This window comes from Scardinius erythrophthalmus (assembly GCF_964197995.2).
Source record: "Scardinius erythrophthalmus genome assembly, chromosome: 11".
NCBI lineage: Eukaryota > Metazoa > Chordata > Actinopteri > Cypriniformes > Leuciscidae > Scardinius > Scardinius erythrophthalmus.
The window spans coordinates 13030200-13045059 of NC_138231.1; the positions used below are offsets into that span (position 1 = coordinate 13030200).

The 14860-nt window shown below is 37.5% G+C and overlaps 2 protein-coding genes across 3 annotated transcripts; both read right to left on the minus strand.

The window, feature by feature from the left end:
• prrx1b (paired related homeobox 1b) lies at positions 1-7138 on the minus strand. Of its 2 annotated transcripts, XM_081378650.1 has the most exons (5): positions 6546-7138; positions 3808-3983; positions 2592-2773; positions 1783-1844; positions 1-1588 (listed from the first exon to the last, which is right to left on the minus strand). In XM_081378650.1, the coding sequence occupies exons 1-5, from the start codon at positions 6790-6792 to the stop codon at positions 1533-1535; spliced, it is 723 nt and encodes a 240-aa protein (XP_081234776.1). In that variant the 5' UTR covers positions 6793-7138; the 3' UTR covers positions 1-1532. The 2 variants fall into 2 exon arrangements, with proteins under 2 accessions (XP_081234776.1, XP_081234775.1); XM_081378649.1 differs by lacking the exon at positions 1783-1844.
• A 3820-nt stretch (positions 7139-10958) lies between these two features.
• On the minus strand, positions 10959-14198 carry gorab (golgin, rab6-interacting). The gene is made up of 5 exons (XM_081378937.1): positions 13964-14198; positions 13463-13778; positions 12939-13040; positions 12697-12837; positions 10959-12389 (listed from the first exon to the last, which is right to left on the minus strand). The coding sequence occupies exons 1-5, from the start codon at positions 14025-14027 to the stop codon at positions 12011-12013; spliced, it is 1002 nt and encodes a 333-aa protein (XP_081235063.1). The 5' UTR covers positions 14028-14198; the 3' UTR covers positions 10959-12010.
• Between the last annotated feature and the right edge of the window lie 662 nt (positions 14199-14860).

The window sequence follows — 14860 nt, forward strand, 5'->3', positions numbered from 1 at the left end:
AACATTTGGGGGTGTTTATTGAGCCTAATCTTCACATGGTACTGCTGCAAAAAAAACAAAAAAAAACAAAAAAAAAACCCAGTATATAAATTCAATTTGATTTGAAATGCTCTAAAAAGTGGGACATTTTCTTTCTCTGTACATGAGAAATCAACATTTGCTAAAACAAAAAGTCCTGAGATTTCAGGAGTTCAGGCAGGATTAGCACAAAAAGTAATACATAGCTCAGCGGCATTGCTTAGTATTGCACAATGCTCAAAAATTATATTGAACAGCACGAATTTGTTGCTTAGTGCATTCCACGGAAAGATTTTACCTGCCAAAAGTTCAAACAGGTAAAAATATTGTAGGATAAATCCAAAAACACATTATCCTCTCACATAGGATCAGACCCAATTTTAAAGAACATCGACAACCATCAAAATCTATAATATGAAACAAAATTCATTTCGGATTATTTATTTTGTAGGGCTGGTGTTTTGACTAACATAAAGCAAGAAATATTACATGCAGATATATTTTTTTAAGGTCGTGTAGTTACACTGTTGCCTGCAACAGTTTCTCAAATGTGAGCATTTAGCAAAAACAGCAAAAAGGTACTGTAATGTCTCTTCAACCGCAGGATTCAACACAATAGTATAAGATTTATTGCTTGAAAATGTTTTATTACTATATGGTTTCCAAATATAAGAAGAAAAAATATGATTGATAAAAAAAATCACCTCCAGAAAAACTGAAACATAATTTTGTTAGTGTACTGTGAGCAGATACATAGGTCACCATGGGGAACAGTATTTACCTTAAACAGTGGTGTAATATTCAAGACATTAAAAGATGTAATCCAGCCCCAGTGCTTCCGTTAGCATTGATGGTTTTAAACATCTCATGTCTACTGATTAAACTCCACAAATGTCTCTTTATTCTACTGGATGTAGACATGGAGACATTTTGGGTCACTATTTTGCCAAATCTCAGCATTAAACTTCTGGTGTAATTTAAACCATTCAGCGGTGAATAGTGAACAACAGTCCTCCATTGTTTGCCATGAAAGTGTCTTTACTTTCCATCCGATCGACCCAAAATACAGCCAAAAACAAACAAGCAAAGAACAGCTTACAGCATCCAGACGTTCCGTCTGCCACTTCTTACTGATTTAGCGGAGCCCTGCTCGTCGACTTGTTCTCCAAAGAGCAGGCCTTGCGTTGTCTTTACAATCTTCGGATCAGTACAAAATGAGATTAAGTTTCTCAGAAACGTACCTTCATCTGTGATGAAGAAAAAAGCCAAATGAGAGGGACTACAATGCAATTCCATTGGTTTAGGAGGGGGTGAAAAGTCACATCCATTCTGCTCTGACACTGCAGGAGGCCAAACTCATCCAGCTCTCCTGAATTCTTCTCTTCTCAACGTCTCTCGCTTCTCTTTGTCCCCCTCATCCCGTCCCTCTTTTCAGGCTTAGTTGACAGTGGGCACTTGGTTGAGGCTGTACTCTTTGGCCTTCAGTCTCAGGTTAGCAATGCTGTTGGCCATGTTCATTCCCTGTGCGGAAGTGGTGTTGGCACAAGTGGGTGGGTAGGTTGCCATGGTGCTGAAAATAAGATATGAGAAGGATAGTCAATTTAAATTTGAATATGTTAGAAATTGATGAGAAATGTGCCTCAAATTTAAAATAAATAAATAAAAAATGGAAAAATTGGACTGTCTTCATGTGAACCCAAAGATAATGCTTAAGATTTCAGTTGAAATGATAAACCATAAATAGAAATTTAAAAAAGTACTTGCATTCTGTGGGCAGCATTTTCTGTGGCACTCGCATTGGCCCTCCCTCCGGCCTTGGGTACCAGCTTAAGAATATATAAATAGTTAACAATTCTTCATAAATACTGCATTAATATGTATGCATTTTATGTGCACAGTAATGCGTCAGGTGTGCGTTGAAATTGTGCAAGCTCGTTTTACTGGCATGGTCGCTGGTCAAATGCGTATCCATGCCAGAAAGAGTTCCCGGTTGAATTGCATATTTCAGCTGCTGGGAAAAAGCTATTTGGCCGGAGTGGCAGGGTTAGTTACTCTATACGGCTTTTAAGAATGAAGATTACTGTAAATCAGAACCATAGTGTAACTAGAGTCACAAAAAATCCTGCCCAATGGACTTTACTTCCTCTGAAAGTCAATTTGTATCCTATGGCCCAAAGGTCACGAGGGTCACAGGTGGATTTAATATGGTTTGTTTTCAGATTATCACTTCATCTTCAGGGGATCGGCCCACCATCACTTCCAAAAAGAGAGGCGGAAAACGACTCGCTTGCCAATCGTTGTGCTACTTTGGACTATTTTACCTACGCACCGCTGCTGGGAAAAGCAAGGAATTGCCGTTTTTTCCTTGTTTGCCGACACGGCCCTCCGATTCCACCAAAATTTTGACGAGCTTAAGAATGACATTGTGCAAAAAAATCTAAATTAAACCGTTTGGACGAAGAAAATATGGGCAACTGGAGAAGATGAAGTCACGGCAGGAGAGCAGAAGACACATACAGAGAGGAAATGAAATGAAACCGAAGCGCTCAGATGAGAAGGATTCAGAGGGTTACCTGTACGGGGCTGCGCTCCCCCAGGACAGGTAGTCATTTGGACGGGGTGCGGGACGGGGGACAATAGGCTGCTCCACTGCTGTTACGTCTCCCGAGTAGGATTTGAGAAGCGAAGCGTTCTTACTGGCCAGCATCGCCCGCTCATTACGCCGAAACTTTGCCCGTCTGTTTTGGAACCACACCTATGAGAACACAAGCCGAAATGACACAGTACAGTGGTTACTCCGGATATTTAGCGCACGGCGATGAAAGGCAAATTGCAGAGCAAAGCAGATTCTTAGACCCGAGACATAACTGGTATAATATTTCCCACATCGAAAAAAAAAAGGTTAGAACAAAGCTATAAAGTTTCCGATTTTTTCTATGTTCTCTGACATTAGATGATTCACTGTTCTGCTTGAGATTGTTACTGACATACAAATATGATTGGCTTAGCTATGATGGGATTCAGAAAATGGAGCGTGAAAACACTTTTGAAGTCGTTTTTTCTCAGTCTCAGCCTTGCCGTAACTAGCCTATATTTTGCCTTTGTAGGACTGGGCTTTTTAAAATTCAGCCTGATCTGCTGGTGCACACATGTACACCTTTTTTGCAGAGGACACATCAGAAGCTTGAAGAATGAGCAAACGCGCTTGTGAAACATGGTTGAAGGCAGAGCGGGGAGCCCAGATCTCGAAGCCTTGGCTGCAGCACCAGGCCTGGTGGAGGCACAGTGTCCGGTTACGCAGCGCCTGAGGAATGAGCTCAAAGTCTCTTTTATCAAAGCATTTCTGTATTGCTCCCTTTCTGGGACACATTAATTGCAGATGTGTTTGTTCTATTTCTTTCCTTTCGTTCTCTTGATCTATAAACGGGAATAATCCCCATCTTTCTACAAAAACAGTCTCATTACAGGAGAATGTGGAGACTGGCTGCGGCCTACAGCATGTGTGCTGAGAGGCAGAGTGATCGGCTGGGGCTTTTTAAATGGCGAACTCTGGCGATGGGGGCGATGACAGTGGAGAAACAACACAAAGCTTCAGTGTTACCATCACGTTTATCTGTAACTGCATCCTTGCTGTAACCTTGAATTAGCAACTGGTTAAGGCTTCATTTTTAACCATTTTGAAGTAGCTTTATTTGCATAAAGCTTCAGTCGTCTTTTGAATAAATTCATGTATTTTCTAAACAACCAGCTAATGGACTGCAGTCGATGATTGTGAGGTGTGAAGTTTACCTGAACTCTAGCCTCGGTGAGGTTGACCCTGCGCGCCAGGTCCTCTCTAACAAAGGCATCTGGGTAGTGTGTCCGCTCAAACACTCGCTCCAGCGCCTGCAGCTGGCTGCTGTTGAATGTGGTTCTATTCCTCCTTTGTTTCCGTTTCTTCTTTTCTTCTGAGTTTAGCTGCTCATCTGGTAAAACATACACATATGATATAGTTATCGCAGGTGCTGCAGCTTTTAGATAAATTTCCCATCAGCAGGCGTTTAGTTCTCACTATAATATTTTATTATTGACATTTTTATGTTATCTCATTTGCTGTTGATTTCGATAACAGATGCTATAGATTATTATAAAATTATAAAATTAAAAATAAAATTAGATTTTTTTCTGGGATTATTATTAAAGGGATTTGATATTTTTGTGTGCAAACCAATTAAAAAAATTATATTTACTTTTTTTATTTTTATTTACACGACTTTTATAGTGTTTTACAGTGGCTTGAAAAATAACATTTAATACTATAAAATGAATTACACTGCAACCAGTGAAGTCATCCGAGTTAATAAACCGATGGACATCACTGTACAAAATACCCAATGAAAAATATTTTGCAGTGAGCCTAGACATTTCTAATGAGACCATAAACCAGAGGCTAATTTAAATTTAAAGTTTGAGTTTTTGTCTTTGCTCATGTTTTATCTTCAGTTAAGGAGAGATTTAGAAAATGACAAATGCCCTTGCTTGCCGTACTTTTACAATCGAGCAATAAATAAATAATAAAAGATGTAAAAAAAAGAGCATGTTCAAATAGGCATATTTAGAAACAAGTTTTAAGAGTCTATTCCCATCAGTGTCCCCACTTTATAGCCAAAAGCACAGAAGTAACTTAGACTCTCATGAGACATGATAATCATTCAGCTGACAGCACAGACAAACTGCAGTGTTTTTTTGCACTTCATGACAACAGTAGTTCCCAGATCATAATTTTCCAAAAGGATCACAAGATGAAATTTGACATTTGACCTAGGCATAGCATGGGGTATAGTCCCTTTAGGCCTGTTGGAAAGATTGTCAAATGCCAGCATTTTATTGGTTAGAATTTCAGATTCACTAGATTGTAAAGGTCAGTTTAATTGCAATTTAAACTTCCTGTTTGTTAGATAAATGAAAACTCAAGTTGTTTAATGGGGCATGGGCTTGTTATGGGGATTCTAAAAAATGAATCCAAGAGTTTTAGGAAAAACACTAACAAATAATGAACTTGTGAATTTATTATAACAAAACATACGCTACTATATTACATTGTGTTCAAATACCTCGTGCATTTTATTCTGATTTCCCTGTCGGCTATTTGTAATTTCTCAGTATCTTGGAACAGTGCTCATAAGATGACAACAATATGGCCATTTGTTTTAGGCTAATATACATTTCAAAAGGAGTTTGATCATATGTGAGCTGATTTCATTAAAATGTTGTTTATAAAAACATAATTGTATGTGCTAACCTGTAAATGGCAATAAACGTATATTCTCAGAGGTTGAAATTCTAGTTGTGTGAATGATGTGTGTGTAATGTTGATTTGTTAAAGAGAACTAACGGATTTATGCTTTTACAAGAGCCGGGTATAGGCTAATAAACTAACAATGCAATAATGACGACATTTCATTTTCACTATATTACATTTTTAATTTCGTGATAGAGAGATAAATACAACAGTAACAGTTGTGAAAAAAGTGTTAAGATTGTGCATTTTAAGAACCGCGATTTACAAGCCAACGCGATTAGCTTATATTGTTGAAATAAAAATAAATAGAATATGTAGGCTAATGTAAAAACAAGAAATCGGGCCTATCCGTAATAGCCTATCGCCTACTCAATTTTTACAGAAGTTTATATAATAATCCCCCTGTAACCTTATAGGTAGCCTAAGTTTGAAAGATAGCAACAGGCCAAAATAAAAATATTTCCATTTCGGCCATGCAACAAAACACTGAAAACACGATTTATATTAATAGACAGCCTAAGTAATGGAAGTTTGCTATTTGATACTATAATCGCATATGTATGTTCTCCGGATGCAGGATAATGATGACAAATTATAGTGTTTAAATGAACTGAAAAGGTCCAGAAAGTAGATTTAGGATTTTGTCTGGGTTTTTTCCAACGCCCTTTTTTATCGTTCCTTGGACCAAGCAAACTAAATAATAACAGCGATCTACCAGTTATTCAGTTCCACTATTTAAAAAAAAAAAAAAAAAAAAAAACCTGAAATTCGTTGCAGATATTCTAATTATTATATAAAGCAAATTTTCTTATAAAAGTCAATGCCAATGTTTACTGGGCCATATTTTCATTAATGCATTACGGGCTGGAATGTCAACAATCATAAATTATGTACAAAATGCGTTTACGACCCATAAACTTTTCTCATGCGGAATCCTTTTTTTCCCCCTATTTCTTGACAGAGAATTCGCCACACCTACACATTTGCTAATGAAAAACTGTGTAGTATAATAGAATTAAAAGTCAACATAAATTCAATTTAGTGATTAGCATAGGGAATCGTCTGACAAGGGCTGTGTGCGGGTCCTACTCCATATTTACAGAATCAAATAGTCAATAAATCTGACAGTATTTTTTACGCTGAGTATCCTGTAGTTTATTGTATATTGTGTTGTCTCTGTTCAGTGGTATTGATATATCTACAACAACACTTGATTTTCTTATGGAACATGAGCAGACACACTTACTCTCCTGCTGTGTTGTATCGCTGCCGCTGGTTAAACCCGGAGATTCCAGCATAGTTCTGCCCGTTTCTCCAACACTTTCATCTGCTTGAGAACCGACCATTTCTCTAGCCTCCTCTAGATCCAACAGGTGGCTCACCGAGAAGTTCTTTTTGGCTTGCAGGTTTTCCAGGTTGGCTGTAATGGGACTCTCCAGTCTGCTGGATATGGTTGCTTGTCTGTCCATTACATGTGCATAGCTAGAAGTCATGACGCAAATACGATACAAGAGAGAAAAAAACTGGGCAAGTGTATTAGGTTAAGCAAGCAGGTCCTCCTCGCATAAATTTGAAGACAAACTCATAAGGAACAGCGCCTCCAAACCGCCTTTGCTCACTGTGATAACTAGCTAGCCTACCTATAGGAAAGTTGTTCCGTCAGATCCAGGTGGAGCAAAATTACAACCTGGTCTAAAACTTTTTGTTACTTAATTGTAGGCTAAAGATCACGATGTCTGTTGAATCCGTTCACCCATGTAATCTCTTTCTACTGTTGGTTCAAGAAGAAGAAGAAAAAACTCCCCGAGCTCCACGGAGTTGTTGACTGAGCGCCGATCCAGAAATGCTGATGCCTTTCAGATGCATGTGCGTAAAGCGTCGAGAGGAGGCAGGACACTCCGGAGCTGTTGGCTCTCTCCTCTACTCCTCTAATCACTCACACCCACACGCTCTGGCACTTCAAACGCGCGCTCACTGGCATGCAGTGGACTGGATTGTAAATGAAAAATTGAGACCCCTGGGAGAGAAGATGGAGCTGAAAGGCTCTCGTAATTACGTGGCAAAAGACTTTGTGCTGTCTTTGACGTTTAGCAGTAGGCTACCCACCCCTCCCTCCTCCATCACAGCTTCCTTCTTCGAAGGTTAACCCTCCCCAATCTGTGAATTCCTGATATCTGTCACTTATTGTCATTTTGCACAACAAAACTGACATAAACAATGTTTTAAGTGAAAGGTAAATCAATCGTCCAAATAATGGAATGGTTTAGTTGAATAGCCTGTAGCCTTCTACACCTTTAGTCAGGGCAGGGGTGACGCCATTTTTAATTTTGCAGATGAAAACTAGGTTGTCAGGTAAGCTGTTGTACATGGACCATTCACACAGAACGCTTTGAAAACGCAAGACACTGGGCAATGGAATGGGGTAAAAACAATGTAGAGAAGGGGTTATAAAAGTTTAACTTCTTTTAACTTGAGCGCTGTGTTTTTAGAACGCAATGCAACGGCCAAAGACATCTGTCTAGCGCACACTTAGGCTATAAAAAACAACATCGACAAAAAAAAGCGTTTTAAAAAAAACGCGTTCTGCGTTCTTAATCAATAGTATTTTCCCCTGGAAAGACATGTTTTAAAATTGCTTTCGCTTCCTTGCACAGCTTCTTTTTCATTTGCTAGAAATAGCCTAATGATGATGTTGATAACTTTCATTTATTCTTTTTTTTTTCAGTGTCCTCAAATAGGCTAAAGTCGACATTTATAGGCTACTTTATTCAGCAGAAATAAAGTAGGCTATTTAATTTCTCCGAAAACTTTTTGCAACGTTTTATACAGTAGTCCCACTATAAGAATATGCACATTCATTTAAGGCTTTGGCTGCAGTGGCCTACACATGTCCAGCTGGGACGGGAGTCGCGTCAGGCCATTTGGTGCCTTTCACAAGGTAGATGTCCATGTGTTACAATGGCAAGATTCTATAGGCTCCTCACTGCCACAGACATCCCGTAGCTTCCAGCCCCAGATCTGGGAAAAGAACACTTGATGCCATCAAAGGAAAACGGATTGAAACCAGATGTGCTGCTTTCGTTCTTTCCATGTATTTAATTAAGCCGCTGTTGGGATGGAGTAGACCTTTTTCATCATTAGTTTTCCCTCTACATTCCCTCAGCTGCCAGCTCCTCTACAAGCGACTTCTCTCAAAAAAGCTTGCTATCGGGGTGATCGTGCAATATAGAAGACAGTTTGTAAAACCGGTCCTTTCAACCACAACCAAAACGTTTTTTTATTCAAATGTCAAATCCTTGTGCCACATGTCCATCGTCGTTTAAGCACAGACGTCTCAGATTAAAGGCAGTGGGCTTCATTTGTTAAGGGCCTGTCAAAAGCCAAACTTTAAAAGTTTTTTTTTTTCGGTTTCGTGATGGTTTCGAAAAAAAATGTTTTTTTCATTTGGACACCTTTGCGCTTGGATCAAATTTCTTTCAAATCAAATTCCATTGATTTAAAATATATTTGACTAATCAAGTTCCATGATTTATCCGCTCATTTGAGATTGAAAGAAAACAAACTAGAAAAAAGTGTATTCTCTATTTTCACCATTTACGTTTTAAGATTTTATTCATCTCCATGAGTTTTCCAGGCCTATAAATCACAATCTCGCCGATATTCCTAGGTTTTCCATGACCGTGGGAACCCTGTAAATAGATGGACAGAATATGAAATGAAAGGCTATTATATTTCGCTCTGAGTGAACCTAAAACACACACACACACCAACGGACAAATCATCACTAAAATGTATTTTGTTGGCTAAATGTAGGCCTATTTCTTTGCCTGTTAAGATCTAAAAGATTTTATAATGTACATGTGTGTAATTGAAAACATAACTCATGACTCATAGCCTATACTGTAGATTGACATAATGGCATTCTGATAAACACAGACTCAACTATCCAGCTTAACGCATGAATTACAAAAGGAGTTAATTGTTTATCGAAATAAAACCCTGAACAAGAACAATGCACATAGTTCACGTCTCAGAAAATATAGGCTATATGTATCCACAGAATCGAAAACCCTTGAAAACTGTTCCGTTTGTTTAAAAGTGGCTAATTTACAACAATTAAAACAGTCACAAGACCTTGTTGGACGAAAATAATAATAAAAAGGCAATTTGTTATGTTCATTGTAACCACACTAATTAAAGTAAGAAGTAATTTAAACTCAGGGGATCCAGGGCAAATGTGGCTTTGTTTGGTTTATAGGCCTAAAATGCAGCCCCATCGCTTCAATATTGATAAATTATTATTCACACGCATGTTTTGATTTGGCCTGGTTTACGTCTGACCATATCATTACAACAGCACGGAGTAATTATAATATATTTAGGTAAAATATTGTCTTAAAATGTGCTTTATCAATGAACCCACAAAATAAGTCGGCCTGTTTGGATGGCAAGTTGAGCGACAGGCGCTTTTGAATTCCCCTGGCACTATCAGAGCGCGCGCGTGTATGTCTGCGTGCGTTTCCCGCGCAGGATATGAAGCGCGAGCACAGAAGGAAGCACTTAAATTGTAATTAGCGAAATAAAAGCGGACTGAGCTCGCGGTCGTCTAATCAGCACCAGGGGTCAATGGACAGCACTACCGCGCGTGATCGGGTTTAACACGTCAGAATGCTCTCCTAACACGAGGAATTTAGTCGACTAGTTAAAGCACAGTTTTAGAAAGACTTGAAAGAGGCCGTTTTGTAATAAATCAACCATTTGCAAATACAGGGTAGAAAAAAGATTAAGGCCTAAATAAACCATTGTAATGTTCGGTGTTAAAAATGTTCTGTTAAATATATTTTTTTTCTTCACGAAATTAACGTAGTAAGCACTTTAGTTTTGTTTTACGAATTCTGTTGTGATTCTAACTAACGTTAGCGTTCGTGACGTATGCTATTTTAATCTGCGTTGCCTTCAATATTTCCTTAACGATTTTCGGTCGGTTCTGTATGTTAAAGGTTTTTATAATTACAATATAAGATGACGGAAGATTATTTTAATTAACATTAAAAAACGAAGATAATATCTAGGTAGCCTTTTGATTTCCATTATTCATTATGTTGCGCGAGGGTAATCGTCATTATCAAAACTGGATAACACTGACTTTCCAGAAGGCAGAATGTTTCAGTAAAAGTTGATCTTGTGTGCTTTTTTTTTTTTTTGCTTTTTCCCTCGAGTTTCTCGAGTTACTTAGTCTTTTCAACCTGTCCCGGCGGACTGAGGGCACATAAATCAGAAATGCGCTCACAAAATGGGCTTCACGAAAATCTCTTTTCCTGTATTTACTTCCAGGATTTGTCAGTCCTTGTTTTATACAGTTAAACCCGAATAAAAAAACAACATAATATTGTATTTCGTATTGTGGTGATTGGATCGAATGACCATATTTCATACATTACTGTTAGACATATTAAAACCAGTGTTATTAATATTTTTTAAGACCTTGGCGTAAAAGTGACAATGTTTTATCGAGATTTTAAATGTGTGGCGGAAGAAAAACAAATAAACAACATAAATTCGTTTATAAAATGTGTAAATATTAAATTAGCAGTTTCAACGTTCTTTACAAATAACAAATGCATTGCCACTAAACAATGTTCAAAAGACAAGCAAAAATGTAAACTGATTTCCAATGGTTTATTTCAAATATGCAGCGATGTGAAATAAAACAAACAGGTTACCATTATTAAAATATTTTATTCACCAACGGATATTTAAAATATTGAATTCATAGCATACCTCATACCTATTATAATGCACACAAATAGTTAAATGATTGACAAAAATATATATTAAAAACATACATTTAAAATATGTAAAAGCTATAGTCAAAAGAATAGTTTAAAAAAAATAATAACATATAGCCTGTTAAAGGTCTTTAGAGTTGGTGAATAGGTCTGCATGGAGTATCTGAGGTTTATTAGAAAGAGCATAAAAATCTACATAAAACGTACATTTAGAAAAACAGCTATGGTATTCCACTTCCCACTTCAATCGTTTTTTTCCCCACTACAGTACAAAATTGTTCTCATCTCTGCCATAAAAAAACTGCTGTTATTGATTTGTTAACATTCACATAAAGTAATTTTTACGAGACAACTGCCTTATTCTTACCATTCACTTGTGCAACATCATGTGAAATAAATCACAACTAGAAACTACCACCAGACCATCTGCCACTATTCCATTTTGAATAATGTCAGTAAAGTTTTCAGTATTTAGTATTTTATAGGGTTTTAAATATGCACAATGTTTTCAAGAGATCAGTCTGTTTTCTTAATGTAAGAAAGATTAAAATGCACAATGACTGACTTTCAGACGAACCACGATAAAAACATTGAAAGATGCAGCATTAAGATCAAGTAGCACCTTCAATGAAAACCAAAAACCACTCTCATTTCTGCTCCTATTATTGCATCTGAGCTTAACGGATCATAATCAATATCTGAGCGCCATTATAAAAAGGCATTTTAGTGTTAGTAGTGATGGAATGAGGTTGTCTTGGCATCTTACAAAAAAAATAAAAAAAAATAATCAACATTTCACTAACAAATGCAGGGTAATTGGTTTGTTCAACAATCTCACAATGAAAAAAAAAAATGTATAAACCTGGTAGCAAGCTTATGTAAACTGTCATACAGTCACTATTAAATTGATGATGCTTGGAAGCTAGCTTAGCCCATCTGCGGAAACATCTGTTGATTTGCTCTCCTGATTGTCTTGGCTGATCTTTGGTTCTGTAATGGAACAGTCTTTGCTCAGACTTGAGTCATCCACGTCTCTGTCTGCTGCGGGACCGTTTTCAGTAACATGTTGGGAGTTGCCCTCCCTCTCTTTGTCCTTTAGATTGGTTTCCTCTGGGCTGGGGACTTCATCGGCATTAAGCTCTAACTGAAGCATCAACTCCTCCAGTTTGCGGGCCTTGCGCAGCTCATTCTGTTGGATGATTGCACACAGGTGCTCCGTCAGCTGCTCTTTCACCTCAGTCTTCCTGTGCAAGTCCATCTTAGCGGAAACATACTCGGCCTCTGCTTTCTCAAAGCGCTTCCTGTCAACGATAGGAGATTGGCAATGACAAGATAGTTGAAAACTGAAGGCATGCGAATGTTCTGCTTTAAGTAATAATTTGGCTGAATTAATAAAGTAAGGCTACAGAGGGCAGTATTTTCAACCCTGAGCTAACAGACTTTTTTTTAATCACTCTTATCATGGAAGTAGTTACTAGAGGGTTTTTTTCTGTAATGTGGCAGACCTTGAGGAAGTGGCACACAAACAAACTGATGCTGCTTCAAACAAGAAGCTACTGTGCACTTGGTTTGAAGTACACTTAGAATGGACCAGAAATGAATAATTACCATGCCAGAGAATAATCCATGCTGGACTGCTCTATCAGTTTTCTGAGAACCCCAATGTCATTGGACACCGAATCGTCCAGAGCTTGAAGTTCTCTCTGGATCTTCTTCAATTTCACAGCTTCAGCCTGTGTCTGTTTGGACCTGGGAATTTAAAAATATATATATATCATCTTTGAATTTTCATGTAAGGTTATCCAAACAGATTGATTTTGATAATTGTTTAAAACAAGATTTCCTCTTACTTTTCAGCAATGGTCTTTGTAAGAAGAGCTTTTCTTTGCTTATTCTTCTCTTCCATTATCCGTTGTTCCCACTGCAACTGCTGGAGACGGTTCTTCTCTCGGCTGTTATAAGAAAAGTTTTACAATTGAAGTCATTACAACATAAAATAACACACATATAATCATCCACAATGATTCATACAGATTCAGTCAATGTTATATTAATATAACCAGTAAAAGATTTGAGTTATGAATATATAAACGCATTGAAATATAAACAAACTTAGGACAGGCTATTTTTATATTGGTTAATATAAAAGTTGACGTTCCACAAAAAAACAACAACAACAACATGGCAACACATAAATACATATTATTGTTATACAGAATACATTTCTCTTCTAATTTTGGTGTGAAATAGGATCCATTCGTGTTCTTGTATAGTAATAAAACAATATGTAATATTCCATATGAAATATAGTACAAAATATCTTTACATATTCATATCTGAGCTTGTGTTTTGCAAAGGAATTAGACTTACTAACAATTCCACTTCCTGTCTGTCCAGCTCCTTGAAGACTGCTGGTGGTACAGACTCCACAGGTGATTCTCGCTCAACAGGTTCTGCCTCATTCTGCGACTCCGGTTTGGACTCGTCCTGTGATTTTACAGGAGCAGGATGACTGACGACAGGTGGGTCTGGGGGCTTGGTCAGCTGTTGGTCGGGTGGAAGAGAGTGGCTGCCCTCCTTCTGCTTGGCTGTCAGCTGCAGAGCCCTCTCCCGCTGAAGCTGCTGTCTGCTCCGGTTAGTCGGAGCGGGTCTCCGGCCACGACCCAATGTGACCGGCACAGCCTGTTTTGCTGGGTAAAGATAAAGAAGATTAGAGCAGATTTATCAGGATTCACCAAACAATTAAAGTTAGGTACTGCGTTCCAAAAACTAGTGGACTGCCGAATGACATATATGTTTTGATACACGGCACATTTTCTGTATTTAATAAAATAAGTGAAGTGAATCGAGTGAAGTTTTCAACATTTTTACTCACTGAGATCGCCGCTGTGCTGCAATCTTTGTAGTTCTTCCTCTGAAAATCCAGCCCACGCAGCCATTTTTTAGTACCCTATAAATTTACTTGCTAACCGGTTTCATCAAAGACAAATATACGTGGGTTAAAATGTTATTTTTCAACATACACATGCAGAAGTTAACATTACACTCTTATTTGGCCGCCATGTTTGTGTATACTGAGTGACTGCCACGTTCAAGACCCTAGAAAGGCCCCCTTTGCGTGTGCCCTCGGAATTTGCCTGTTTGTTTTTGGAAACGTATATTTATTTTAGTATAATGTTGCGAATAAAAAAACAGTTTTATTTTATATTTGTATCTTTTGTATTATGTATTATTTTATAATTACAGGAAATAGATTAAGGTGGCTTACATTTACAATTTCTTCAGGCACATATCAAAATAAACCTGTTCCTTCCGTGTGCTTAATTTTAATGTAAATAAGCCCTGCATTCGATTGTATCTAATTATTTAAAGAAAAAGAATAAAATGCGTAAAAAAATATATGTATGCAGTATTCAGAAACAATAAGCAAACAAAAAAGATTTACTGATCTGCTGAGATCCAGAAGTGTGGAGCTAATGAATGCTTTTCTATTCCATGAGTTGGTGGAGAACTGTAAGCTAAGTGGCTCTGCTGATTTCAAGTTGTTGCAAAAAGTTTACAGCAATTTACAGCAAGTCTAACAAGTCAATGTCAGCACTGTAAAATATCAAGACCGCATAAAATGTAGTATAAAAGATAACATGGATAACATAAAAAGGGGCCAGTATTAATAATTATGACATTAACTTGACTACTTTAAAAAATATATATATTTTTGCCTGACTTTATTGTATGTGAAATAATGTGAATTAATGCTTGTATATTATTTCAT

Bases quoted from the DNA above. Each gene is read 5' to 3' on its own strand.
- prrx1b (XM_081378649.1), bottom strand. From the start codon at position 6,792: ATGACTTCTAGCTATGCACATGTAATGGACAGACAAGCAACCATATCC. The intron at 3,984-6,545 runs GTAAGTGTGTCT...ATGTTTTACCAG, and splicing joins CGATACAACACAGCAGGAGA to ATGAGCAGCTAAACTCAGAA. The intron at 2,774-3,807 runs GTAAACTTCACA...GTGTTCTCATAG, and splicing joins TCACCGAGGCTAGAGTTCAG to GTGTGGTTCCAAAACAGACG.
- gorab (XM_081378937.1), bottom strand. From the start codon at position 14,027: ATGGCTGCGTGGGCTGGATTTTCAGAGGAAGAACTACAAAGATTGCAG. The intron at 13,041-13,462 runs GTTAGTAAGTCT...TTCTTATAACAG, and splicing joins GACAGACAGGAAGTGGAATT to CCGAGAGAAGAACCGTCTCC. The intron at 12,390-12,696 runs GTAATTATTCAT...TATCGTTGACAG, and splicing joins ATGGATTATTCTCTGGCATG to GAAGCGCTTTGAGAAAGCAG.